The sequence below is a fragment of the Dermacentor variabilis genome, chromosome 10 (genome assembly GCF_050947875.1).
Source record: "Dermacentor variabilis isolate Ectoservices chromosome 10, ASM5094787v1, whole genome shotgun sequence".
NCBI classification, from domain to species: domain Eukaryota; kingdom Metazoa; phylum Arthropoda; class Arachnida; order Ixodida; family Ixodidae; genus Dermacentor; species Dermacentor variabilis.
Window position 1 is genome coordinate 19,299,310 of NC_134577.1, and position 27,350 is coordinate 19,326,659.

The window sequence follows — 27,350 nt, forward strand, 5'->3', positions numbered from 1 at the left end:
ATTTGCAATTACCTTAGTAAATACTTTGTAGGCAACGGACAGTAAGCTGATCGGTCCATAATTTTTCAAGTCTTTGGCGTCCCGTTTCTCATGGATTAGGATCATGTTAGCGTTTTTCCAAGATTCCGGTATGCTCGAAATCATGAGGCATTGCGTATACAGGGTGGCCAGTTTTTCTAGAACAATCTTCCCACCATCCTTCAACAAATCTGCTGTTACCTGATCCTCCCCAGTTGCCTTCCCCCTTTGCACAGCTCCCAAGGCTTTATTTACTTCTTCCGGCGTTACTTGTGGGATTTCAAATTCCTCTAGACTATTCTCTCTTCCATGATCGTCGTGGGTGCCACTGGTACTGTATAGATCTCTATAGAACTCAGTCACTTGAACGATCTCATCCATATCAGTAATGATATTGCCGGCTTTGTCTCTTAACGCATACATATGATTCTTGCCTATTCCTAGTTTCTTCTTCACTGCTTTTAGGCTTCCTCCGTTCCTGAGAGCAGCTTCAATTCTATCCATATTATACTTCCTTGTGTCAGCTGTCTCACGCTTGTTGATTAACTTGGAAAGTTCAGCCAATTCTATTCTAGCTGTAGGGTTAGAGGCTTTCATACATTGGCGTTTCTTAATCAGATCTTTCTCCTCCTGTGATAGGTTACTGGTATCCTGTCTAACGGCGTTACCACCGACTTCTATTGCGCACTCCTTAATGATGCCCATGAGATTGTCGTTCATTGCTTCAACACTAAGGTCCTCTTCCTGTGTTAAAGCCGAATACCTGTTCTGTAGCTTGATCCGGAATTCCTCTATTTCTCCTCTTACCGCTAACTCATTGATCGACTTCTATGTACCAGTTTCTTCTGTTCCTTCCTTAAGTCTAGGCTAATTCGAGTTCTTACCATCCTATGGTCACTGCAGCGCACCTTACCGAGCACGTCCACATCGTGTATGATGCCAGGGTTAGCGCAGAGTATGCGGTCTATTTCATTTCTAGTCTCGTCATTCGGGCTCCTCCACGTCCACTTTCGGCTATCCCGCTTGCGGAAGAAGGTATTGATTATCCGCATCTTATTCTGTTCTGCAAAGTCTACTAATAACTCCCCCCTGTTATTCCTAGTGCCTATGCCATACTTCCCCACTGCCTTGTCTCAAGCCTGCCTCTTGCCTACCTTGGCATTGAAGTCGCCCATCAGTACAGTGTATTTTGTTTTGACCTTACACATCGCTGATTCCATGTCTTCATAGAAGCTTTCGACTTCCTGTTCATCACGACTGGATGTAGGGGCGTACACCTGTACGATCTTCAGTTTCTACCTCTTATTAAGGTTCACAACAAGACCTGCCACCCTGTCCTTAATGCTATAGAATTCCTGCACGTTACCAGCTATATTCTTATTAATCAGGAATCCGACTCCTAGTTCTTGCCTCTCCGCTAAGCCCCGGTAACACAGAACGTGCACGCTTTTTAGCACTGTATATGCTTCATTTGTCCTCCTAACATCACTGAGCCCTATTATATCCCATTTACTGCCCTCTAATTCCTCCAATAGTGCTAGACTCGCCTCACTAGATAACGTTCTAGCGTTAAACGTTGCCACGTTCAGATTCCAATGGTGGCCTGTCCGGATCCAGGGATTCTTAGCACCCTCTGATGCGTCGCAGGTTTGACCACCGCCGTGGTCAGTTGCTTCGCAGCTGCTGGGGACTGAGGGCCGGGGTTTGATTGTTGTGTTCATATGGGAGGTTGTGGCCAAGTACTGCACCAGGGTGGCCAATCCTGCTCTGGTGAGGGAGTGCGTTACCGGTTGAGGGCATTGGGATCAGGTCGCACTCCAGGCCTGTTTGTGCAATTTTATCAACACGCGGATATTTTTCTGGTTCTTTTTAAATCCGGTGGAAAATTGCGCGGCACCGGGATTCGAACCACGGTCCTCTTGCACGCCAGGCGGATGCTCTACCTCTACACCACCGCTGCTTATAGTGCCGTAAATAATTTATTTACTCCCGTGAAAGGAAGCTTTAGCTCGGGTGCTCCTATCTAAATACATGTAAAAGGAGAATTCGTTTTTCTCGGCAACCACTGCACCATATTTGGCGAGGTTGGTTGCATTTAAAAGAAAAACATAAAATCTAGTGGCTGTTGGTTTCAAATTTCTGATTTAGGTGCTCAACGTTTCATAAAAAAGTTGGCAAAAATCAAACATTTTCGAAAAACGAAACTATCAAGTTTACAGCTATGTAACTTAACAACAAAAAAAACGATAATACAATTCTGGATGTAAATGTATTTTTCCCGGTATGGCGAATTAGTGCTCAGACCACTTTATTCCGCAAATGCATTCCTGCAAGAGTAACACAAGGTCCAGCGTCGGGAACCAAAGCGAAAGTTACCGCGTTCTAAAGTATGGATGAATCCGTCCGTTGCTTGGACCTACAAGTGAAATATTAAAGATCCATCTAAGCAGTCAGTGGAGCCTTTAACAGAAGGGCAGTTTGCTTTTCAAGAAAGTAAAGGGCCCCTAACTTAGTTTAGCAATTCGTGAACTTGTAAACACTTAGTGCACGGAGCTGCCTGTTCATATAATGAAACAAGGCATCCAATATAGTTTAACAGTTGGTGAGCTTACACAGACTCTGTGCATAACGTTGGAATGCTCTTCGTATTTGTATTGTGAAGCGTTTTAAATCGCTAGTGGTTATGACTCAGTAATTGTCACCTTCGCGCTTCATTGCGACTGCGTCATTTCTGTGCCCCAAACCAATTTACGTGCGCAAAACAATCACGGACTTTGTTTCAATGCAAACCTTTCCGGGTAATCTTTAACCCTTCTTGTCCATTGACGCGCTTCTATTTCATTTTAGCATTAGCAAATGTAATAATTTAGACCTCTATTTCTCTTTTACCCTGAACTTTTAATCAAATAGAAGGATAGCCGTAATCAGGGAACAGGGACGATTTTTATGCTAAAAAACAACTGCGAAGGAACTATTTTATTCTGAAAGAAAAGAAGCGTGCGAGTTAAGGAGCTGAGAGATTGACTAGGAATCCAAATCGTTCAAAGGCGCTTGTGGTTTGAAGAGTGCTGCTCAACCAATAAATTGTGTCATTGTTCCTGAAAAGAAAAGTACTCAGAATAACGATTATCGACTAACACAAATCTCTCAATTGGCTACCCCAATTGCGCAGTTCGCGGAAGGCCTGCACAAGCTGGCAGAACTGGAGTACACAGATGACGACATCAAGGAGATCGACAACAAGCCAAGCGGAAGCCAACTATTCATGGTGCTGTTTAACTCTTTCGCGAGCTTCGACTACGACGAGATCAACGAAGTATACCAGAATCACGTGCTCTCTGCACCGGACGAGCTCAAGGATCGCGTCCGGTGAGTGACCCCTGCCTAATCCTGCTTTTGTTCAACACGCGGAATACTTATGAAGAACGTTTCAGTGACGACCGTCTAATTAATAAATATAGTGCATTAGAGACACGTTTCGCAAACCGAGCGAACAAAAACAGAAGGCTTTTGTTTTATTATTTATCCCACGCGGACACAAACTGCGGCTCAAGGAGATGGTCTTATTTTCTTCTTGACTTGTATTAATTATTATTTTCGTGGAAACATAACAAATAGACATGATGATGCGAGCCTGTTCTGCCTCCATCGTGCCTCGCAGCCACGCATTCTTGGAAGTCCTCGCCGCCGTCGGTAGGAACCCTCACGTTACCTTTGGACTGAACCTGATCAAGAATAACGCGCTGACCCCGCTGGACGCCCATCGCTTCTACGGGAAACTCCACCTGAACCTGAAGCAAGTCAACTCCGCCTTGATCCGCGAAATTGCCGTGAGTGTTTTCCCGCCCAAATGGAGTCATACAAAAAGCATTGTATGCAGTTTAACTCCAATTTCTCTATTGATAATAAGTTGTATACTTGCGTCCGAAGCAAAGTCAAGAATGAGTAAACGGAAGCGTAACGTCATCGCAAGGACACCGGTGTATTTATGTACCCGATACTGTTTTTTTTACTGCTGAATTATAGCAGCCACATGTTGGTGCCGGAAACTTAGGTTTTCTTTTAAGGAATTCGTGTTTCTGTGCCTACGGCATCATGTTGCTGCATACGGCGATATGCGTTTGATTTATAGCCACGGTTTGTGTGTTTCTATGAGAACAAGCTACAAATCAGCTGCTATACTGAAATTTTAGGTAAAGTTGAAATCCAAGTGGACAAAAAAACAAACAAGTGGTGTCTGTTCACTGTTAACTCTCTTATGCAACTAAACCGGCTCTCCAAAGCAGTAATTTCATTAGTTACTAATAAGTACATTTACACTTTACTTGCCACAAACGAATACCGGCTTTCAGGAGTTCCCAAATTTGTGAGCGCCATTACTTGTCTGTGGAGATCTATAATTAGACTCCCGTTGTTGCCTGAACCACTGCGCGCCAAATGCACCAATTGAATCGGCAATACGAAGAGAGCCGTTTGAGGATAAGCTTTATTTTTACATTAAGGCTGTGAAGATACTACAAAATGCACATGCTTTTCTCTCCTCAGGACTTCCTATGGAGACGCAAGTTCCACCAAAGCATTATTTAAAATTTTCCTAGCACGGTCTATATTTCATGCGCAACCTCTACAACATTACGCCGCAAAGCACTGCAAAGCAAAAGAACATGATGTGTTTGTTTCTTGCAGAAATTCGGTATTCTCAATTCCGTACTGCGTTTATTTAACTGAGCCGACTGATTCTCTTTCTGCCCCGTTTCCACAGAGTTATATTTGCTGGTGCTGAGAGCTTGCTTACGTGTTCAGGTCTGTCTGAGTAAGTCGCGCGGAGTGAATGCTGGCAGGAACACTTTCAAGTAAGCAAAAGCTGAAACGTTAACAACGCATTTGCGAACACCGCCATATTGCAGGACTCGTGCAAATCGGTGGCCGTCAAGATCCACCGAGGAACATGGAGTGCCTGCAAATTCGCTGCCAGCACAGTCGCAAGCGGCAAGGGATGCAAGCACGCACACGATGACCATGAGGAGGACCATGGCACCTGCAACCCCGAGATCGTCTCGCACATCTTTAACGTGAGCGGCTACATATCTGCACTCTTTATGTCATCACAGGTAGTCAATATTTTATGCTTCAGCTTGCTGTTTAAATGGGTGTCCCAACTTTCACCCATAAGGTAAGCTGCACCGTGTGATTTAACTTACAGATCTTTGTCGTACTGCTTCTCAAGTTCACTTCTAGCAAAATATGTTTGATGTGTGTAGTCACTCCGAAAGTGTGGGGGGATGGACATCGCTACCAAGATTGTCGAGTTTTGTGGGTAAGCTTAGGAGCGAGGCTGCTTGCTAGCCAGTTTACCGAAACAGGCCGAGTTTACGTTTAAAGCCAATGAACTGCAGAAGATAATGCCGCGTATTTGCCAATGCATACTGGCAGGTGCTGGCAATAGGCAATGTGTAATATTGAATAAGAAATAATGACGTAATGTTTCGCTAAACCTTTATTATTTCATTTAAAGGCAAATGCCTCAATAGGACGAATAAAGCCTACTCCTGCTTAATAAAACATGCGTGACTCTATGGGAGATCGGGGAAAAAGGCAATATTTCTCGAGCCAGAGCCAACAACCTATACTTGTGTAGGCGACCAAGATTGTGCTTTCTTGTTTGAATGGCTGCAGTCTAGATCTATGCTCATAATCAACTTTTTCGCGGCGCACACATTTTGTAAATTTTTTGGGCCACTCTGTATCCTAGTGGTAGTCCTAAGAATGACGCCGCGTGGTAGACAACCCTCGCGAAGCTTACGGGTAATAGCACTGGCGTTTTGAGCATAACTATGCCACAACTTTACCTTGCTTGTGCAATGCGGTTCCCAGTTACGTGAGCCGCAACGCATTTGATTTGTGTTTTCAGCGTCATATTCTTCGTATAATAGGTACAAAGGCTTCTGCCAGGCGTTGCTGTACCCCTAGCATCTGTATTTTTTCGCGAATAATTAATGCGACGGTTTGTCGTTCTGTACCTTCCTTGGTGTATATAAAAATGTATATCTCATCTGAATCTGAGTATAATTATGGATATTTAACCCATTTTTCCACTAGTTTCTGCAAGTTGATTGAGTGTTCTGAACTCTCCATCTTCCTAACAATCATCTGGTTCATGCCGCGCAGTACTCCGTGACGCCAGCAGATACGCACAACGAGCCAGATTTTGAGAGCACCGTCTATCTGCGGGTGGCTGGCAACCTGGGCACGCGGAAAGCGATGCACTACCTGGAGCGCTTCATCTGCCCCAAGTGGCACGCGAGCGAGCACAAGAGGATGGCCGCCCTGTGGGCGCTGAAGCAGGCCTCCAAGCACCACCGTGAATTGGTTAGCATTTACTAAACTCCCTCTCTCCGTGAACTGCACGTGCTGAAGATGCAAGCTCTTCATGTCATAAACACATCATAGGACAGCTGAGAATCAACGCGGACACGATAGTTTGTTCCTTAAAGACTCATCACTAGCTTGAAAGCCAGTCGTTTTTAGCAAACATTGTGAAGGCTAAACTTTGCCGAATATGTGTCTACACCACTCCTCTTTGGTGACCGGATATAGTTCTCAGTGTGTCCGTATATCGGAGAACCTTTCGGAAGCTAAGTCAGCACGAGCTACCGCATACTCGTCTAACTTCACATAGAAAGTCGGCATCATGTTTTGTAGGGCAGATGACATTGTAAGTTCGTTTGTTTCCTGTCGGAAGGCTGATAACGACAGTTATACTCTGAAAACGCAATGACATTCACGTTGATTCGCAAAAATGTGACATGCAGACCTCAAGATATAACAATTTACAGAGTAACGTTCCTATTATGTCGCAAATGACAAGCAGATTTATCACCTAACCAAAGGAGATATCTAGTGTACCGTGACCCTTCACCACTTAGGAGTCGCATATACCACCTGATTTGCCCGTTTTATGGATATTGTTATATCGTTATGCCTAATCGGAGCCTTATGACTACTTTGCTTTCTTTATTTAAGTTGGCAGATACTTCAAGAAACTTCTTGGTAAATACACCTGCTCCAACACTGTTGTTTTGCTAACAAGGCTGGTCATAAAGAAGCACCGCATTTCATCTACAATAAGCTGCATTGATTTTATGCTTGATTTGATATGGCAGCAGGTCTTCGAAGTTCAAATTGAAGCCTGAACCTTAACGGCGTTTTCTTGGGCCTAGGCAACGTATACCCGGAGTCTATACGAAATAGGTCGAATTGTTCTGATAATTCCTGACTGTTCAATTCCATGCCTCAATTTACCATACACCGATACCCAGTTTTTCACTTTCTGTTACCCGCGGTTTTATAAAATATGTTTTTTTTTTAGCAAAGACCTTTTCCTTCCTTCTTCGCAGGCTCAATCCATCGCCTTGCCCGTCTTCTACAACACAAGCGAACCAAGCGAGATTCGTATCGCCTCATTCCTTGTCGTCTTGTTCAGCCACCCAGAGCTTTACTTACTGCGTCACATCGCTCGTGAAATGGTAACTGAGCCTAGCGACCAGCTGGTGGCGTTCGTGTCAAGTGCCTTCCGCTCCCTGGCCAAGTCTAAGTACCCCTGCCATCGAGAACTGTGAGTGGCACGGAGAAAACAGTATATTTTTTTCCGTATACAAGCCTTAAGCTTACAAGACCTTCAGAAAACCTCAAAACAACGGGACTAATGCTGAGAGATAAGCAAAACGAAATTGTTGTCATACCACGTTTGATGATATTACAGAGGCGAAACAAATACGGAGCAAGCTTCATGCTGTAATATGTGCAAGGCAACCTACTCATCATTGAGAAGCTTGTAACAGAAAATGAAAAGTACAAAGGAAGAGAGATAGTTGAGAAATTTGTTGAACATTCTACCTCCCTAGTTGAAAGCATACAAGATCGTCATGGTCTAAGTTGCTTTCCTTTCCTATTAGGAATTCCCTACCCATTTCGTTCTTTAGCCAAGTCTTAGTACCTCTGTCTTCCAGAACCACGAGTCACTCAGCGAAAAGTAAATAATCCTTATGTTTAGAATGAATGAAAGTTGAGCAAGTCAGTAGCAACTCATGGTGCGGTGAGGCAGCCATGTAAACACGGACACAAGAAGAACAAGAAGGAAAACAGTCGATGTTTTTGACGTTCCACTTGTCAATTTGCACGTCTGATTTACCCCACCATTAAGTCGGTAATGTAGGCTAGCCCATAAGCATAAATGCCGATGGCTTATTTATTATCTGATTAGAAACCATCAAATGGCCCACTCAGCGAAAACACCGGTGTCTGTCGATTGGAAAAGCGAAAAACGGCACCTAAATTCCCACTAGCTGCGACGCCATGTCCCGAGCTTGCCTCGACGGAGCGAAGTGGGCCAAATGGAACACTTCTACCGCGCAAGCGCGCCAGGTGTTGCGTGAGAGGAGGGGGCATCGCCGCGACGCCACGTCAGCCTTTTTGTCGCGCTCGGAAGCTGGCGCGTGGTCCCCGAGCGAGAACCGCAGTTCGCTGCTGTTGGCTGGCCCGGGCAGCATGTACTGCGATCGCCTACCTGCCTTGGCGGTCGCTACTGTTTCCTCGGTGTACTGTCGCGCAAGACGTCGGTGGAATGCGGCGTTGGCCACAGCAGGCTGCTGCTGCCTGCTGGCTGGGAAAGCAAAACTTGAAGGACCGCTCAGGGGGGTTCAATTGGACAGTAATGCTTTCGCATTCGCAACTCATAATAAGTGCTTAAGTCTCCTCGGATTTGTTTTTTCGTAGGTGTTCTTCGCTTTTGAACAAGCGCCTTGACTGATGATATGTCCCTCACGAAGATCGTCTGAAGTTTTCTCCTGCGAACAATTCTAGCCTAACAACTTTTTATAAATAGCAGCCATGGGTCCTATTTTGTGCAGCTTGACACGCTCCTATCAAGACAAAATTTAGCGCGTGGGCTAAGCGCAGCCGCAAGGCGACAAAGCTATACGAGAACTCTAACAACTGCGTTGCACGGGGTATAGGTGTCTATGAAGCAAAGAAGTCCAAACGCTACAACAATGCTTTTCAAGGAATTCTAGCTACATTGAGCGAATCCACTACAGTGAATCCCGATGTTAGGGTGCGTCGCAGCAAAACCGCAGCTTTTGCCTCTCGCGATACTAATTACTTTTTCAATGCCACCCACGCTCCCGATTGTATTGCTTGCCAACAAATGACCCGACTTATAACTGACAAAGGACCAAATGCCTCCGACTTAATGGACATCTGATGTTACATAATCCACCGGTGTCCGCGGAAACAGAGTGCGAATTTTTTAACTTATCATGAAGGACCGAATAAATACGTTCTTACAGCAAAGGCTTACTATTCTAGCTTTTACTGTTGGACATATTTGCGATGTTCCAACATGTTATATTAACGAAAAGTAGTAAAAAACAAGTGTGCATAATATTATTCAATAGGGAAATCTATATTCAAAGTGTTAAGTGTTTGTATTAGATTCCTGTTCAAAAATTTCTATATATGCACCCTCCTATCATATATGACACACTGGGAATGCTGTATTGTTCTAGTTTCCCTTATACGCTGCGTGCATAACCTGGTGTGGTTTATTTTCACATTCATTTATTGGCACTTCATTCTTTGTCTTACTGTCTTACCTGCATAAGCGGCAGTGTATGATCACGTTCTCACAGGGCACCGTCAAGCAAACGCCAACGCATGCCTGTGTTTCAGAATCATTCGCGATAAGGAAGCTTCCAAATAATGAGCTTTTAGATATGATCTCACACTCATGCCTTACATTTATAAACCTACTAATGACTCCTCGCACGAATGAAGACGCATTCAATTCAAGATTTGCTCTCCCTTCTTTTCCGCAGTGCCCAGCAGATGCGCTACGTGCTGCCAGAGTGGGACCACGATACTAGGTTCAGGAGGCCCATAGACAAGGCTTCGTCTCACCTCATCATCTCTTCCACATACAACCGTTAGTTCGCTTACACATCTCTCAACGCTGTTGCTTTCTGATAAACCGCTGACAATATCAGTAGACGTTTTTCTACTGCTATTCTACAATTGGTGCCACCATGCTGCGGTTTAAAGACTGCAGTTACGCTGCTACACCTACCCTCCTAAATCTCAGAGTCGACAGCTCTCGCGTGAATGTCGTTCGCGCACGTGCTACGTGGTGTACGTCATGTGCCATTCGGCAAGAAAGCGGCAACCATGGTCAGGAAAGTCTTCGCCAAGAGAGATTTACCTTGTAACATTCGGTTATACTATGTAGCACGCGTTCCTTGTGATCGCTGAAATATTTCACCATAGCGTTATGATTAATAGAGCCTGCGTACAGTCTTTTTTTTTTTAGAAAATCACTTTTTTTGTTTGTCTTTAAGCGCTCAGCTTCAAGAAGCATTACTTTTATTTCCGTTGAATAAGAACAAGTAACAAAAGCACAAGTAACTGCCGGACAGACGTCTTTCTGTGTTACGTGTTAGTCGCCTACAAGACCAAAGTGTATGTGTATAGTTACACGACCATAACGCCATTCTTCGATGCAGCCAAATATGACTATGGTAGCATGACGGCCTCGGAGATGATCCGCTCGCACGACAGCTACCTGCCCCGGAACATGTACATCAAGCTCATGGACTACATGGCCGGCCACTCGTACGACACAGTCACCCTTGCGTTCGAGAGCTGGGGCATGGACAAGCATCTTAGTCACCTCCTAGGTCCACAGCCGGGATCCACGAAGAACCTCTGGAACTTCATGGGCCGTCGTCGCATACCGCGCGATGCGTCGGCCAAAGAGCGAAAGGAGATCGAGGATTCTGTGAGTGTTTGAAGCCACCGACTAACTGAACGAGAGCAGGGAAAAACTACTTGCATCTCTGGGGGGTTTCAGCAAAAAGTCGCAGTTACGCCCGTAAGACGAAGCATTGATGGCGATTGCAAATTGTTAGACAAGTGTACGAAGTAATGTTAGCGGTTTTATTGGTCGTATAAACTGCTGTAAACTTTCGCTAATAAATAAATTAGCAAACGTTTCGTCGCGTGAGCACAGGCAAACATGAGCTCATCTCACTCGATTTGCGCGGATGTTCGGTGTGAAAACGCTGGCGTGGTAAAGAGCGGCAGCAGCGGCGAGCGAAGTTCCCGTCATCCTGCCTCTCGCTTCGACGCGACCTAGGTGCGCGAGAACACAGCGAACGCGATGCCAGCAGACTTCTCGGGTGGCGTAGCTCTCGTACCCACGTAGGTTACCTCCAAGACCGAGATCAAGCCAACATCCTTCTTGGCTCGCACTCGCATGATTTTCCTCTCACCTACAGCATACGGATTGTGCTTCGTCTTTATACGAAACGTCACGGAGACGCCGTCGGTTAAAATTTGCCATGAGTATTCATATAATTGTTATCGCAACATACTAATGGGATATACTGCTGGCACTTTCACGGTGATCTGGCAGTGCCGCAAAGATCCTAATCGACAGCTTTAACGGTGTATGAATAGAAGAAGCGCGTATTTCACCGACAATTTGGCATCATGATCGCCAGTGGAGCCTCTTCGATTCAGTAGTAATGCTTAATTATCTAGTTGCTGTATTACACGTTATTTGAGCAGCATGGGGACCTTAAGAAGGAAACAAATGAAAATTTTATTTAACTGAACATTTAATAAGATGAAGGACGCTTAAGCTTTGCCGTTTAAGAGTGGAACGCGATAGCATTCAAAGAAACCTTGCTGTTTCTCACGCTTCCCGGCAACTGAAGCGTATGTAGCCGTAATGTCTACCGGGAAACGCTGTCTGCGGCCTCTAGCGTGCGAGCACGGCCTCTAGCGTGCGAGCTCCATCTGGTTGGTGTTGCAAGAAACCGGGTGCGCCGCTTCGTGGTCTCCAAGATACTCACACGCCGGCGCGTGTAAATGGCGGACGCGTGGCTAGTCTATGTATGGTAGAAACACGGGAAAAGGGGTTTCCTTGAGTTTTCGCGTAACAGAATTATGTTTTCTCGTATAGTCAAAATACAATCCGACGCTATCCTGTCTGCAGGTTGTCTGTAAGTCGTACTTTACGATTTTTCTACGTATTTTAGCTTGATGAGAAATTCAATTAGTTCAGTAGCTTCCTTGCACCACGTGGAGGGCCTGGGTATGGGTGGTTCAAAAATATTTTTGCCGAAACCACATCCGACATTGGATTTTCTGCGACACGGGTACCTTAACGCTCTCGCGTTAAAACGATAGGCCAACTTTAGCGACAGACAAGTTTCAGGGTGTGATCTGCCTGTTTCTTTCGTCATAGCAATGTGCTCTCTGTCGTAGCGACAGAAGTTTATGTCGCAATGTGGACAGGTTGTTAAAGCAAATCCAGTTTTGTCATGACAAATTAAGTTTGGCGTATTTTGGAACCTGTTGCATTCCTCCTGGCAATTTTTTTTTGCCACACGGAAGACTTTCTCACACCGCGATCTGTCGTCCTATCATTACAACAGATGAGATTTCAGTGTTCAAGATAAATTTCTGTTTGTATGCGCACACTTCTATGTGTTGGAACAAGGCCATTTTCTTTATGACCACCAAAAATATTGTTGCTCCAAAAAAAGAAGGGAAAGACATACAACTTTTTCTTTGACGCGACCATATCAAATGTGGTGTATCACTCATTAACTCTAACCGAAACAGTTATGAACACAGTTGCTGTTCACGGTATGTTTCCTTATGCGCACAATTATAGTGGCACCAGCTTTTATATATGTGGCTTTAGAATTGTTCCGAAATGCATTAAGTTCACACTCGTTATTTTCCCACAAAGCCTTCCTTTAAGCAGCTAGTGCCGAATAAAATGCTATTCTGTATTCATGGAGTTTACGCAAATAAAATTCTTGATAACGAACAGCGTTGTAAATTCACCACTTTGTTCTATAATGTGGTCCATCAAGACATGGTACATGTGTTGCCAGTCTGTTCTGTTTACGCCGAGCAATGGCAACAGCTGTGCTAGAGGTTTAAGGTGCTCTGCAGCCACCTTTCGTCTATTCGGGCTTCACTGGGAGAATGAACTGTTTCAGGCTTCCAGCAAACACGTTCAAATAATTAGCACACATTATCGGGCATTAGCACTGTCCATCGCGTTTATTGGCCCGTTTATTCGTTCACTTCTGTAGAAATTACGTGCGTTAATGACCATTTGTGATAACATCATTTTTCTCTGGAAAAATGTAGGCATGTTGACTGTGTTGACTGCTGACTCCCAATCTTTCCGTGCCATCCCCCTCCCCACGTGGCCCAGTGAAACGTGGTTCTTATTGTATAATTTGCAATGCGCAGCTGCACATCACCGACCGGGAGTACGACCCAATGTTTGCACGTCTCAGCCTGTCCATCTTTGGAAAGACCGTGGACACTTTTAGCATGGACGAGAGCACCTTGGCCACACTGATGCAGAGAGGTTGGCCGTTTCACCTATCAAATTGAAATATGTTTGTGTGCATAAAACCTGAATTGTTCGGAGTAAAACACGTGGTGGGGCTAGTTGGTGCATAGCTTTCAAAAGATGAAGCGCCAACTTCTTAGTGTGTTGTCACTGTTAACGCTTCATCTTTTGAAAACTGAATTGGTTGGTACCTTAGATTATCATATCAATTCGCGAGACCATGTAAGCATAAAATATTTGCGCAAAATGGTGTACATTGACAAATACTTTCAGAAGTTTGGGTTCAGCGGCTTTGTATAGCGAAGTTTAGCCAGGTGCCCAACTCTAACCTATAGTATTACAACACTGCCAGACAGCTTCATTTGAAATGTGGGTCACTACGATTAATCTATATCATAGTTACAGCTATAGTTCCATGACTAGATATATCGCCGAGATATAAACATGTGAGAATACGGTACGGATGCGGAAGCCCGGCATGGGGACCGTCAATGCTACCATGTCTGCGATCTCAATTAATTATCACGAGTACGTTCATATATTAAGGCTCTCCGCGGCTACACCCCAGAAGAAATGCACATTCCTTTTATTTTTGCCACTATTTCAAGCAGCATATTTCCCCGGATATAACATGCACCCGGTGTAAATACGCCAAAAATGAATTCTGGCTGAAAAAAATCTAATATCTATAGACTTCTATAGACTTCCTATAGAAGGAGTCAAATCGTCTTGCTCGCGAAGAGGAACGGGCAAAACATTCAGCAACTGTTGTAACTACCATTTGCACTTTGATATCAACGTCCAACAAGTGTGAGTCAAACGTAATTATTAGCCATACAGATTTTCAGAAAATTAAAATGAACGGCTTCGCAAGCAACGTTCTTGAAAACTCTTAAAGCAACCAGTACCAGTCCCAAAGTGTACAGGCAATCAACCCACAATGAGAATAAAGCAATGTGTGCGTATCATGTTAAACACGCCGTGATAGGGAAAAGTGATCCATACCTGCCACGTTCGAACGAGCAGCGTTCAAATTTAGAATTTCGTGAAGTCCAGACCAGGATACAACCTACAGCACATAAATTCAGCACTTAAAACACGTGCTGTACGTCGAGCGTAGTCCCGGGACTGCAGTACGCGTGTAGCATACTTGAATATGGTAATTTCACGATGCTCCGCGGGTTGAATCTAATACGTGCCACGTTGTTTCCCACTGCGCGCTCCCTCAGATAAACCAGACCAGGCTATTCAGGAGTTATTGGGCCTTGCAGTCCACAAGAAGTACTTCTACATGACCACAGACATATCACTGCTGATGCCAAGTGAGTTGGGCGTGCCGGTCATGCTCGACTTCAAGCAGGCCGAGTTTATCTACGCAAAGCGAGAGAAGACGGGTCTCACTCACGGCGACAGCGCAGAACTCCACTTGGACATCAAGCGCCACTACCTGTAAGTGCGCTTCCGCGACTAAGCCCAGGGCAGCGGGTCCGAATTCACGCCACGTTGGGTATGGAATGCGTGAACGTGTGTGGCCATGCAACGCACTTTAAATGATTAGACGTCCACAATTGAGTGTGCTATAGTATTGCAGGAAGGCGGTGCGATAAAGGCGTTGAAGAATGCGCTCGGGGTCCGTGTTGGCTACGTTTCTCTTCATTATATTCTTTTGTCGGCAATGTGGCGTACAGGTAGAAAATCAGGTCATTGAGCATGAATGCCACCATCGGCTGGATTTCTTTCAGGAAATGCATAGCATACGCGTGAGCCGCGAGCAGAGCTTGACGGGTCTTAAATTAATGTGGTGCACAAAGATGGGAAGTATACAGGGTGTCTCGGCTAATGTTAGCCAAGCTCTGAAAATTAAATGCAGAATACACGAGGAAGCAACCAAAGACATTCGGTCAGCAGTGACGAACCGCGCCTGGACGATATTTTTTTCAAAACCGAAATTTAAATAATTTGATGAAAATAATTAACGGACATATCTAATTACTGAATTAAGGGCGCGGACTTTCTTAGAAAAGTAAGAAGTGTGTTTTAAAGCATCTTATTCAGTCACTTTAAGTGCGCTATGTCTCACGTAATTATTTTTTTCCGCGTCATAAAGAAAACGCGCGATAGCCGCATGATTATGCGTCCGTGAGCCGTGACACAAGCGGTCCCAGGCGTTACCCTAAGGAATTAGCTCTGCTCAATGCCTCCTCCTCCTCCTCCTCCTCCTCCTCCTCCTCAATGACGCTGCGCACTGCACTGACTTCGCGCTTCAAGCGGAAAAGGCAGCTCGCAGTTCGCGGTGGCCAACGCGAACACCGACGCCTCGCCACTTTCACGCGGCCGCCCAGCCAGGCATTGAGCAGGGTTAATTCCTCCGATTAACGCCTGGGACCGCTGGTGTCCCGACGCGCGGAGGCGTAATCATGCGGCCATTTTCTTATTTTGAGCGTTTCTTTATAATGCGGGAAGCACATTTACGCGGGACATAGCACAGTGACAACAAATGAATCGGGTGCCTCGAAACAGAATTATTAATTTTCTATGAAAATTCGTACCCTCGTATCAGTAATTAAAGGATCGTTCATTCACATCGTCTAAATATCGATGGTTCATTTACGAAAAAGAATAATCCTGGTATGGTACGTGACTGCTGACAGAAAACCACTGGAAGCTTCCTCGTATATTCTGTATTTTATTTTTCAGAAATTGGCTAACGTTAACTGGGACACCCTGCATACCAGTCACCAATACAAGGGAAAACGCCGAATGTATTGCAGAGCAGCGATTACTCGTCACTTGAGGCCCGAATCTTAAACTTGAATATCTATAGACCAAACAGCTTTTGCGATGAGTGTTTATCCGGTGGAATTCTCTTTTTCTTGATATAGCTGTAGAAAGGCTAATTGCACCTTACTTCAGATCAGTGGCGTTCCCTCTTACATTCAGGTTAGTCGCTCACGGGTTGCAGCTAAATCTAATCAAGTGAAAAGCGCACAGAGAACATATCAAGTAGTCTTCTATTCACGAAAAGGGATTGATATATGTTGAGCAGCCACACCTAACATTAATCCCGCTTTGTTCGAATTTCCTCATCCCTCTGAATAGGTACGACGTCGCGTCGTACCAGATGGTCGGCTTCGTGCCGGAGTTCACCAGGCTGGCGCTTGGAACGGGTTGCGCCGCGAGGACCGTCATCTCCTGGCCGCTCGATCTCAAGGTGACCCTGGCACCGCTCGAGGGCAAGCTGAGCCTGCGCCGACCCCTGCACCTGCCCTGGAACGTGATCAACCACAACTTCCACCCCTTCACGTTCGCCATGCCCTACGATATCAACGCGGACCCGGCACACGCGCTGGCCGAGTTTCCCAACCTGATGAAGTCTCTCTACCGACCGGAAGAACTGACCGAGGTGAAACTGCAATTGAAATAAGTTTAAAACGTTAGATCTTTCCCAGGTCGTTCCTCAGTTTTATGTCGTCCGTCACCATCCGCAGCACAGATGCTGGCGGTGCTGCAGAAGATGGTTCCGATGGTGAAAGCGCATGCGACGCCGCGTGAGCTTCCACCAACGAAAGAGAAGGGTTTTGTTCAACACAAATGTCTTCTTAGCTGACTTAACGCGGTGTCGGCATATATCGGACCTAACTATGTTGTAACGAATTCCAAGATGATGGACAGTTAGGTGAATTGTAGATGTCGTATGGATATGATAATGGAAGCTCTACATGCAGAGAACATGTAGCAATGATCAGCAACTAACACTTTCGGTAAGGAACATAATAACCTGTACACATCGTATAAATATGGCGGGATGTAAGCCTCAGTGCGCACTGTCACCTTCTGCCGTGCCGCTGTCAAGCGCCACCTAACTGCCGCACCTTCCGCCAGTTGGCGCAATGGGCCCGAGTTCGGGACTGAGGAAAGCTGCTTCGAAGAAGGACGGAGAGTAGAAAGCCACTGGCCGCGCAACTCAGTCGCCCGAGCCTTGGGTGTGTGCTTTGAAGAAGCGGTAAGCACAAGGGGTTAATAGGCCCTGCAGCTCACATTGGCATGAAAGACCAAGAATACAAACCAATGCGAGCGGCGCATTCGAGAGTATGAAACGCTGAAAAAAAAAAGAAGAGAAAGTCGACCAACGAGACAAGGTCGACGTAACTGCGTGTGAAGTACGGTACGAATAATATACGAAATAAGTGAATATTGAACATGACAAAAAAAAAGACAGCAAGAGACGAAATAGAGATACGACCAACATTTAATTATCGAATCATTTAAACCACCATGTATGTCCACGTTGTCTTTAATGTCGACACTTAACTGACCCTTACCTTTTTCGTGACGCAGAGCTTGCTTTCGAGCAACGTCACCACGTAGCCTCTCGCGCCGATGTGAGCCGCCGATTGCGCCCGCATTATTGCAGAAGTTTCGCCACCATGTATTCACATCTTATCGTTGCGTTTGTGTATAGGTGGTGGTGCGGGTGTTTGCCACCACGTCGCGTTAACCGGATGGCGTTTATAGGGCAGCCGGCACAGGTGGCTCTCTCGGCAGGTTGCACAGAGTCCGGGTGAGCCAGTGCATGTTTAAAAATCTGGCGAGCACTCGAGTGTCGATGAGGAGCGTAGTAGTTCGAAACAGAACACTGCAAAACAGCGTGTACAGTGACATGTCATGGAAGAAGACAAACCTTCAAACCCTCAAGTGATTCGGAAAACTCGAATTCACCAGTGAAGAGGCCCACTCCGCCCCGCAGCTAACGCCATAACATTTGCGTTACAAACTTTTAACCGTCCTGTAACTTGTCCTATTAAACAGCGCCCCAGCCCTGTCAACAGAGTGTCATTGCGGTGCCTTGAAGCTGCTCGATCCTGGTTATTGCGTCTTTACTCACAGGATCCAACTGCTGTGATGAAAGTGCTTGAAGTATAACACGTACAGCACGCGAGCGACACCATTCAACATTATCCCGACGTTTTTTTTTTATTATTGATTATCCTTAGTATCATCCTTTCAGTCTTCTCGTTGTTTCACCGTGTAAATTTTGCCCTCAATGTAAATGTTTTGTGACACACTTCAAGGAAATAAGTTTCAGGATTGCCCTTCTCTGGGCGCTGTGTTCGGGATCATGAATTAACTACGTATTACTACGTATTAACTACGGACCACGTATTCTATAAAAGTGCAGAAGTATTGAAAGTAGGGGGAGTTGGCATGGATTCGCATTGCAACAGAGTGAAATAAACTGTATGAACTAAGGCAACTCAGAAAAGCGCTGCCTTCCAAATGAAACATTACAGAGTCAGCTGCAATGGACGGAACATCGAGGATCGAGGAGCATCGAGGAACATCGAGGAGCAGACAACTGGGCAGAACATCGAGGATGTTCTGTGCAGTTGTCTACTGCATGCCACAATCGAGTCGAGACCGTTAGTGCTCAAACACATGCTATGGAAAAACGAAAAATAAAAGGCCCAGCTCAAGATGTATTGAGTTTGAGCAATGTTTATTTAGAGACTGGCAGTGGATCACACAGAAGTGATTCAATTTAAACTGAACGGCCCTTAGTAATAACTAAATTTGCAGAAACGCCACAGAGCAGTGCGCAGTCAACATCTGAGTTTTCACATGTGAACGTTGTACAGTTCACCGGACGGGTCAAAAATTCAAGGCAGAGAGGCGTTATCAGGCGGCCTTATACCAAAGGCAGTGTAAAGGATAAGATGGGCCTTACTGGCACTCGTGCCCGACACATGTCCTCACCAGGATTTTAATGTGGTTTATAAAACTGGTAATGAATATATGGCATCATACAATAGAATACAGCAACATACCGTATCCGTTTAAAGTAAAGTATAATAAAATATTCTTAGTAAAATGAAAAGACAGAAGTTGTACCTCAAGTGAGGAGGGACAAGATAATAGAACTGACGTAAAGGAAGAGCAAAGTTTTCGCGAACTGATAGATATGACGAGAACTCATATATATCGTGCAGACATCGCCGGACCGTCATCGAATGATAATCAACATCATCATCCTTATCAGCCTGGCTACGCCCACTGCAGGCCAAAGGCCTCTTCCATACTTCTACAACTACTCCAGTCATGTGCTAATTGTGGTCATGTTGTCCCTGTAAACTTCTTAATCTCATACGCCCACCTAACTTTCTGCTACCCCCTGCTACGCTTCCCTTCCCTTGAAATCCAGTCCGTAACCCTTAATGAGCATCGGTTATCTTCCCTCCTTATTTCATGCCCTGCCCATGCCCATTTCTTTTGCTTGATTTCAACTTAGTTGTCATTAACACGCGTTTATTCTCTCACCCAATCTGCTCTCTTCGTATCCCCTTAATGTTACATGCAGCATTATACTTTCCTTAGCTCGTTGTGTCATCCTCAATCGAATGACAAGGAGGCTCAAAGTAACGTGAAGTTCTGTAAGCCTTTGACGCGTGTAAATAATCGCGAAGAGGTAACAACAGTAAACAGGCTGAAATTTTCCACAACGCTCAAAAACACTTTCAGCATGAATACCGCATAGTGGTGGCTAAATTGCAAATGCTTAGAAGAAGGTTTCAAGAAGAGCCACGCATAACGCTTAGAAACCTGTGACCTCCAAGTATAGGTGGCGCAGAGCCAAAGAGTGTTTGGAGAGGCAACGCTGCCTTGATGTCACGTCATAGCATGCTGGAGCAGTTCAGGTACCAGACATGGCCGCGCTGGCGGGTATTCATTGCAGAGAGCAGTTTGGTAACAAAGAGTTCTGCGAGAAGAAGCCGACCGGGCAACTCATTCGCCAATGATTGAAAACTATGTTTAGCGGCCGAAAACAAAATTCTGACGAAAATAAATGAATTGGAAGGTGTATGCTTAGGTTATACTATACAAAATGTACAGACGCTTTCAAACAATGCATTTAAGATTTTACTACCACTGTGCTTTTACTGTAGATCAGCAGTGATTAGAGGAGATATCAGAAAACAGCGCCGAATTGAGGGGCGTTTGGGTGAGTCTCGTTTGTGAGTCGTTAAGTGGTGAGTCGTTAAGGGTGAGTCGTTAAGAAGGCAGTATGCTAAATCTAGGGTGCATAAATCTGTTAAGGGTTGTTTCGAGGTCACCGCAGTTTTACTAAAGGAGGAAAAGAGACCATGTCGGGCAATTTCTACATGGTGTTAATAAATCAAGTGCTGAATAATAAACGTTGTAACCAGACGCCTAGTATTTTTATAAATGCAGTCAATACATTGTCAGAATGCACGCTCTTACCTCTACTTACGTAGATTGGGTTACTGAGTGCTGTTTGAAAAGGAATCTTACGACGAGATCACCAGAAATGTTGGAGTGAAAACTATCAGCTCATTGATGCATCAGAACAAGAATGTCTACTCTGACCAATTTTTAGGTGTTTTTAGGATCCGCAGCTTCGTAGAATGAAGATTTCGAACCTTAACAGTGCTTTCTTCTACAGCAACCTGAAATGTTGCAGAAACAGATTTCCCACACAAAAGTACTCCTTTACTGAGGCCATTTATTTGGCTTCACGCGCAGTTCGATCGCCACTACTTCGACGACACATTTGGCGTCGGCCTGAACGTCAAGGGCCATTTGATCAGCAAGGGCCTGCACCGGGCCGTGCGTGAAGTCTACCACGAGATGTCGTGTCGAGAGCGCTTCTACTACATGGCCATCAATCCCCACTGGCACCCTCGTAACATCAAAATCTACGCCCTCCCTGCTGCTCAAGATCCCACCAAGGAAGTAAGTCAACAAATCTACCCTTAATGTGGCCCCGAAACTCTTTTTTGAGCTTAGTAAGAAGACGTTGCCGATCTGTCGTAGGCGCTGCTGTGAACTTGTGAGCCAGCTATCATTGCACTGCATGCAGCGGAAAATTTACAATCTCGTCTCTTCCTCTCAACATGTCAGGCACTGAAAAGACTCGAATAGGAAGTAAAAACAGAGGCCACCACTCCTACAACATAGTTTTATGAGCATTTGTGCAACCATCGCAGTTTGTCCTAATAACGGGTAAATCTGTTTTTGACGTCGAAAATTAAGCGAACGTCTTTTTTACTGCTATATTTTATATAGGCTTTTTTTTCCTTTTCTTGCTTAGCTTTACATAATAATTATGAGATGTAACTGCAAAAATTGAATGAGCGTCATACCTTAGATAGCTGCGTGGCGGCGTCAATAATTTGTTCAGAATGCGACGTACAGCTATTATACATTCGTGGGCATGCGCAGAAGCTGCAACGCAAGATACACGAGCAGCATCAATCTTGTTATAAGGGGACCCAGCTTAGGCGCATTGATTAAACAGTTCCTAAACCCTGAATGCTACGTCATGTGGCACACTAGCACCTTCAACACATAAAGTATCTGAGGCTGAATTTACAGTTTTTCGTTCGTGACTGCTATTTTCATTTAGCCTTCGTTAATAACATGTGCAGCATAAGTAAGGATTGGCTGGTGTTCTCTCACAAGTAATTCAAGCTTAGTAACATCCTGGGAATATATTTACTGGATATTACGAAATCTTGTACAGCCAGAGACACCTTAATCTCGATGAAAAAGTGGTTCATAATTGAAAAGGTGCTTTTGCGCTTGAAATCATTTTTCCTGCAGTGCACACGTAAAACGATCATCAGATCAAAAAAAAAAGCATGAACAAGACTTTAGAAAGCTTTATCAAATTCAATGGTGAACAGATCTTACAGAAATGTACGATAGTATCATACAGACGGATCATCATTTTACGATGAAATCTGCGGCTAAGCATATTCATTACGAAGTGAACGGAACCGTGACCAGTGAACTACAGTAGAGTGCAACTTGTGAAAAAATATGGCTATTCAAATAGCTTGACTCACTAATCGCTATCTAATTTATTTATAAATATTATTTCCTGGAATGTCTATGCAGAAATTTCAACGACACAGAATTACTAATGCTTTGTATATGCAGTGCCCTGTTTCAACACAAAATCGTTCTAAACTTTTGTTATGCTTGTACGTGTTTCCCAAGGTGCGTTTTGTGCTTTGTCCTTGTGCTGAAGATATCAGGGCACCTCTACCGGGTCACGCAGTCGTAAGAGTATATACAAATCACATAAGAGAAAATTTTCAATTAGTCTTGAACAAATGAACGAAAAATATTAAAAGAAAGAAAATCGAGGTTACATTTAGCGCCAACTTGATTAGATCGATCAGCACGCAGTCATGTCCAGCTCATCCACAATGAGCCCCGTTTGAAGGGCAGTCTTCCTGAATCTGTCTTTCAGCTGGACATCGACATTTCATACAAGTTCTTGGAGCCAGACGATGAACGGCACAGCCACTTCAACGTGCACGACAATATCGCCGATGATCCCGAGGTGCCATCTACCCACGTCCTGAAACTTGACGTTAACTTCAAGGGTGACACCAAGGAGCGAAAGGTGGCCGCCGAGTTGCGCTACTCTTTCAATCACGACCTCTTCAACCACAAGCTGCAGTTCTTCTACGACAGGACACCGTTCAGCCACGCTGACACCGAAGGACTGAAGGTAAGCCTGCAGACTCCAATAAAAGCAAAAGGTACCATAAGTGAGCTCACGCCTTTTTACAGCATACTCGATAAAAACTGAGAAAAGAATACAATTGCTTAGCATTCAAGGTTGCTGTTTCTACTCAGTTTTTGTTGTCGCCTAGTAGCTTACAGCATAAAATATGTCATTCAAGCATCTACCAATATGTGACTGATAGTGTAGACATTCTGTAGCCATTTTGCTGGTCGAGACAGTTACTGCAATTAGTGACTTAAACTAATCTACAGTCAGCGACCGTTATGAGGGATACACATATGTGTAATCAAAAGGGAGAACTGGGATATGTTTCTGTCTAAAGATTTATTGGATTCACCGCAAACGCGTCTCGTGAAAATCACTAAACCGTCATCGATGTACCCACAAACTTTGAGCATAACCATGAAAATAAGGTTTGCATAGCAACGCAGCCGTTTCGCTTCTTTCTCTTACCCAAGGTAACGGCAAATGTATCCTCAATTTGAGTTTGAAATGAAGTTAACAGAACGCAGAGTCTGTCCAATATTACTCCCTTATGACTATGTACTTGTATAGAATTCTGAAGGAAGACTTCACCACAAAACTTGCTAACTAAGTTTGGCTCTTTTGCAGCAACATTTATCTCGAGAAAAAATTAAAGAAATAAACAAGATGAATATACTGGAAGACGATTAAGCCTGCAGACATTAGAGAGTTTTAGCTCAGCGGGTTTACGTTTCGCTCCGCTCGCGGTCTCCACCGTTGCGCCAGCGGAGCGGCTCGCGAAAAAAGAATTTTAGCCCGGCGGATCACTCACCCGCTCGAGCGGAGAGAGCGGGGCGCTCTGCTTCCCCACCTAGTGGTCCGAATAGGAGTTACTGAGAAATGAATTTCAATTACGCTTGCTTTTATATTGCAAGAAATGTTGAATAAAGATATATTACATGTTCTCAGTACATTATTTGTTAATAATATAATGAGTACTAATGTACGGGTCAGCGCCGCAGTCGCCGCCGTCGATGCAGAACTGCCGGCGTTCATGTTCGCGGCTGCCATCTTGCATTTCCCATACACGCCCGCGCGCGCTTACGCACGCTCGCGCGCTGCGTATACCCTCCGCTGGGGAGTGCTTTCCAGCGGGCGTAAACGCTGCTCCGTAAAACCGCTGGCCGCTTCAGCGTTGTGCGCATGCGCAGTCGTGTCTCCGCTCGCCCGCTCCGCTCCGCTGGCCGTAAACCCGCTGGGCTAAAACTCTCTATTACGAAGATGGTATCTGCTACGCAGATTTCTTTTTACTTTCGTAGAGCTTGCCTCTATGTGCTTATAGTAGATATACGTCGAACTATGTTTCTTCTTATATTATTTACTTTTTTACTTTGGGCCTAGTATGCATACATTTTAAATTTAACTTGATACGTTTTTTTCAGCCTCGCACTGAAGTGCGTTTCACCACATCATCCACTACTTATTTATTAGTTTTTTCATGTTATAAAGCTTTATCTACATCAATTATAACGCCTTATCAAAATATATAGGTCAAATGGTGTAGCAAGAAACACATGCTAAACTTTCTAACCGATCCGTTTGCGAAATCTTTCTATTCAAGTCTGGAAAGGGTGAATGCAGAGTTGGAGCTGAGTTAAAAAGAGAATTTTTTTTCCCCATAACTTCTGCAGATCTGCCTTGACGCATCGGCGAAGTTCCCCAAGCCCGACTGGAGCGTAACCAATATGGCTACGTTCTACGCGGGACACCACATCGACGCCCACCTCGACGTCCACTATGGAAGCAGTTGCCAAGCAGGGTCTAGTGTAAGTTTGCTGACTCATGACCATTGAGATAAAACCTGAACTGGGGGCCGAGGTCATTCGGCCACCGCCAGTATGATCGCATGACAAAAAACAAAGATCGCGGTATTTACGCTACATAGCAAACCGCAGCTACACAAAACCGTAATGCCCATGCGCAGCCTTTGCATTGTGCACAACAGGGCTTGAGTGCGCGCTCACGCTCATGTGCGCCTATTCGGCCTAGCGACATGGTGTGGACTGGCTCTGTCTTGCACCAGCTTGACCGAGAGATAGTAGCGACATCCGCCTCGCGCATTTTCAACCGTTGTCAATAACTCAATGAGAAACGAAGTCTGCCAAGGTGTCTAACCGGGAGCGGCCGGGAGGTAAACGTGCGTGCTGTCTGACCTTAAGTTTCGCGTCGTTGGAGGCTAGTTGAGTGTTCAAAACTAATTGCAATTAGCGAGACCCGAGGGTTATGACACCAATAAACAGTGTGGTAAGTCTGGCCCTACGCGGACGGCCGAGCGTAAGCAGGCGATAGTCGGCGTCTTCCGGAAGTATATAATTCTTATCGAAATTCGAAAGCAGATTATCTCTTACTGCAGCTTGTTAGTTTATTAAACTGCGTCAATAATTGTACACAATAACAGTACACGCTCCGTGGTTGCTCAGTGGTTATGGTGTTGGGCTGCTGAGCACGAGGTCGCATTTCGATGGGGGCGAAATGCGAAAGCACCCGTGTACTTAGATTTAGGTGCACGTTAAGGATCCCCAGGTGGTCGAAATTTCCGGAGTCTTCCACTACGGTGTGCCATGAAGTGGTTTTGGCACGTAAAAGCCCATAATTTTTAACAGTAACAATTGGAAGAAGCACCAAACACCCTTCATGATTCATGTCAGCTATTGGCCAATGGCAGCCGCTCATGCCAATGTGGTATATGACGAAACATAGCGGCCGAAAAGAGTTGGGAGAAAGCTTTTGTTGTTGACTTCGCGCTCCGCTCGCGAGCTCCGCGCGACGTGGACGGCTGCAAAGTTTGGCTGAGAAGTTCACAGCAGCGTAGTCTATCCGCAGACTGCGTTTTTTCACCAGGCCCGAGGGATAGTTCAGTACCTCTTTAAAAGTAAAAACCGTTTTACGCCACAACGCCAGAACCTGGTGATGGAGACGCCGTAGAGTAGAGCTCCGGAACAATACTGTCTATTTGCAATCAACAACCAACAGCAAAGTCTACGTAGAGTGCTGAAAATTTCTGACTCTAACAGCCACTATTACCATTGGGGGCAGGTGCAGCGTGTTATCGCTCTGTAACCGGTTTTTAAGCATGAAGTAGTCACACGTGTACATCTCGGCGTCTGAATTAAGCCGCTGTTCAACATGCAGCTGAACCTGGAAATTATATAAGGCATTGAAATAGTTTCAGTATTGTTCGCGTTTTAATCTTTTAGCACTGGGCATGCGCATCTGTGCTAAATTAAAGGAAAAGATAGATTTTGGCGCTCATTCTGATAATAATCAACCTGCATATCTCATAGGTTGATTCACAAGTTGAATCAACGTGTTTTGAAGCTCGGAACGAGCACCGCTACGAACTAATCAAGCGACATCGCCGTGGTTGAGCAAAAAATTCTGCTTAGAGCTGTGTTTAATCCTGTTCAGCTCCATAGCAGTCAACACGTTGAACCAACTACCCACGACTTCACTTCTTTACGAACGTCGCAGATATGCTTTATAATATTTTACGCCTTTCTCTAAACAGATCACAATTGACGGCAAGTTCACCCACACCGACGAGGACGAACAGCAGTTAGCAGCCGCCGCTGAAGGTAAGGCAGTCGGCCGGAACAGGTTCAGCAGCACGTTCCTCCACTGGCTCGCTAACAAATGCCACCAAAAGCAAGAGAAGGGTCTCCAGTTCAGCTACTACTGCTACAGACTGCTCCGTTACTCGAGCCGCCTCGGCAAATTGACCGCAGACGTAGAGTGGAAGAACTACAAGCCCGTGAGTAACCAAACCATAATGCATTTTCTAAGCGTTAGCTTCTTTCAGACGACAAAATCCTTTGGCGCAGCAGTTCCTGAATGCATGGTCACTTGCTGTCTTACCCGATATAGCGCGCGCGGGGTGGGGGGGGGGGGGGGCGGAACAGTGCGAAGAGAAATGTAGTGAGGGGAGCTTTTCGAAGGGACATCCGACGCCAACTCGATTTCACTCGCGTATCACGCAACTATCTTCCCCCACTCTCAGCGGGCATTTACGGTGCTAGCTCATCTCCTCTTGCGCGGGCGCGTGAGTAATTCTGAATCACGCCATGATTTTCCCGGATGTGTCGATGGCTTGTGTTCCTTTTCTTCGTCCTTTAGATGATTTATGTAATTGCGAAATGCCACAAATTGCGGAATTTCAGCGCATTTCAAGGAAGCTAATGGTTTATCGATCATAATAATGGATGGTTTCTCTCGCAATTATTTCCCCCTGAATACACAGTACGGTATGTGTGCACATGTAAACACCAGATCCACAAGGTTAGTGTAGCGTCAAAACGCACTTGTTCTCCGCAAATCGGC

General features: G+C 45.1%; 1 protein-coding gene across 1 annotated transcript in view; it reads left to right on the plus strand.

Moving 5' to 3' along the window:
* LOC142560062 (vitellogenin-6-like) overlaps positions 1-27,350 on the plus strand; it is a 50,095-nt gene that overhangs the window by 15,820 nt on the left and 6,925 nt on the right. Inside the window, exons 8-21 of the mRNA XM_075671839.1 lie at positions 3,191-3,387; positions 3,680-3,848; positions 4,926-5,090; positions 6,187-6,387; positions 7,416-7,633; positions 9,894-10,000; positions 10,575-10,849; positions 13,348-13,468; positions 14,683-14,902; positions 16,553-16,856; positions 20,993-21,202; positions 22,728-22,991; positions 24,665-24,799; positions 26,542-26,784. Of these exons, the coding sequence (XP_075527954.1) occupies positions 3,191-3,387; positions 3,680-3,848; positions 4,926-5,090; positions 6,187-6,387; positions 7,416-7,633; positions 9,894-10,000; positions 10,575-10,849; positions 13,348-13,468; positions 14,683-14,902; positions 16,553-16,856; positions 20,993-21,202; positions 22,728-22,991; positions 24,665-24,799; positions 26,542-26,784 (2,829 nt within the window). The remainder of the gene's footprint in view (positions 1-3,190; positions 3,388-3,679; positions 3,849-4,925; positions 5,091-6,186; positions 6,388-7,415; positions 7,634-9,893; positions 10,001-10,574; positions 10,850-13,347; positions 13,469-14,682; positions 14,903-16,552; positions 16,857-20,992; positions 21,203-22,727; positions 22,992-24,664; positions 24,800-26,541; positions 26,785-27,350) is intronic.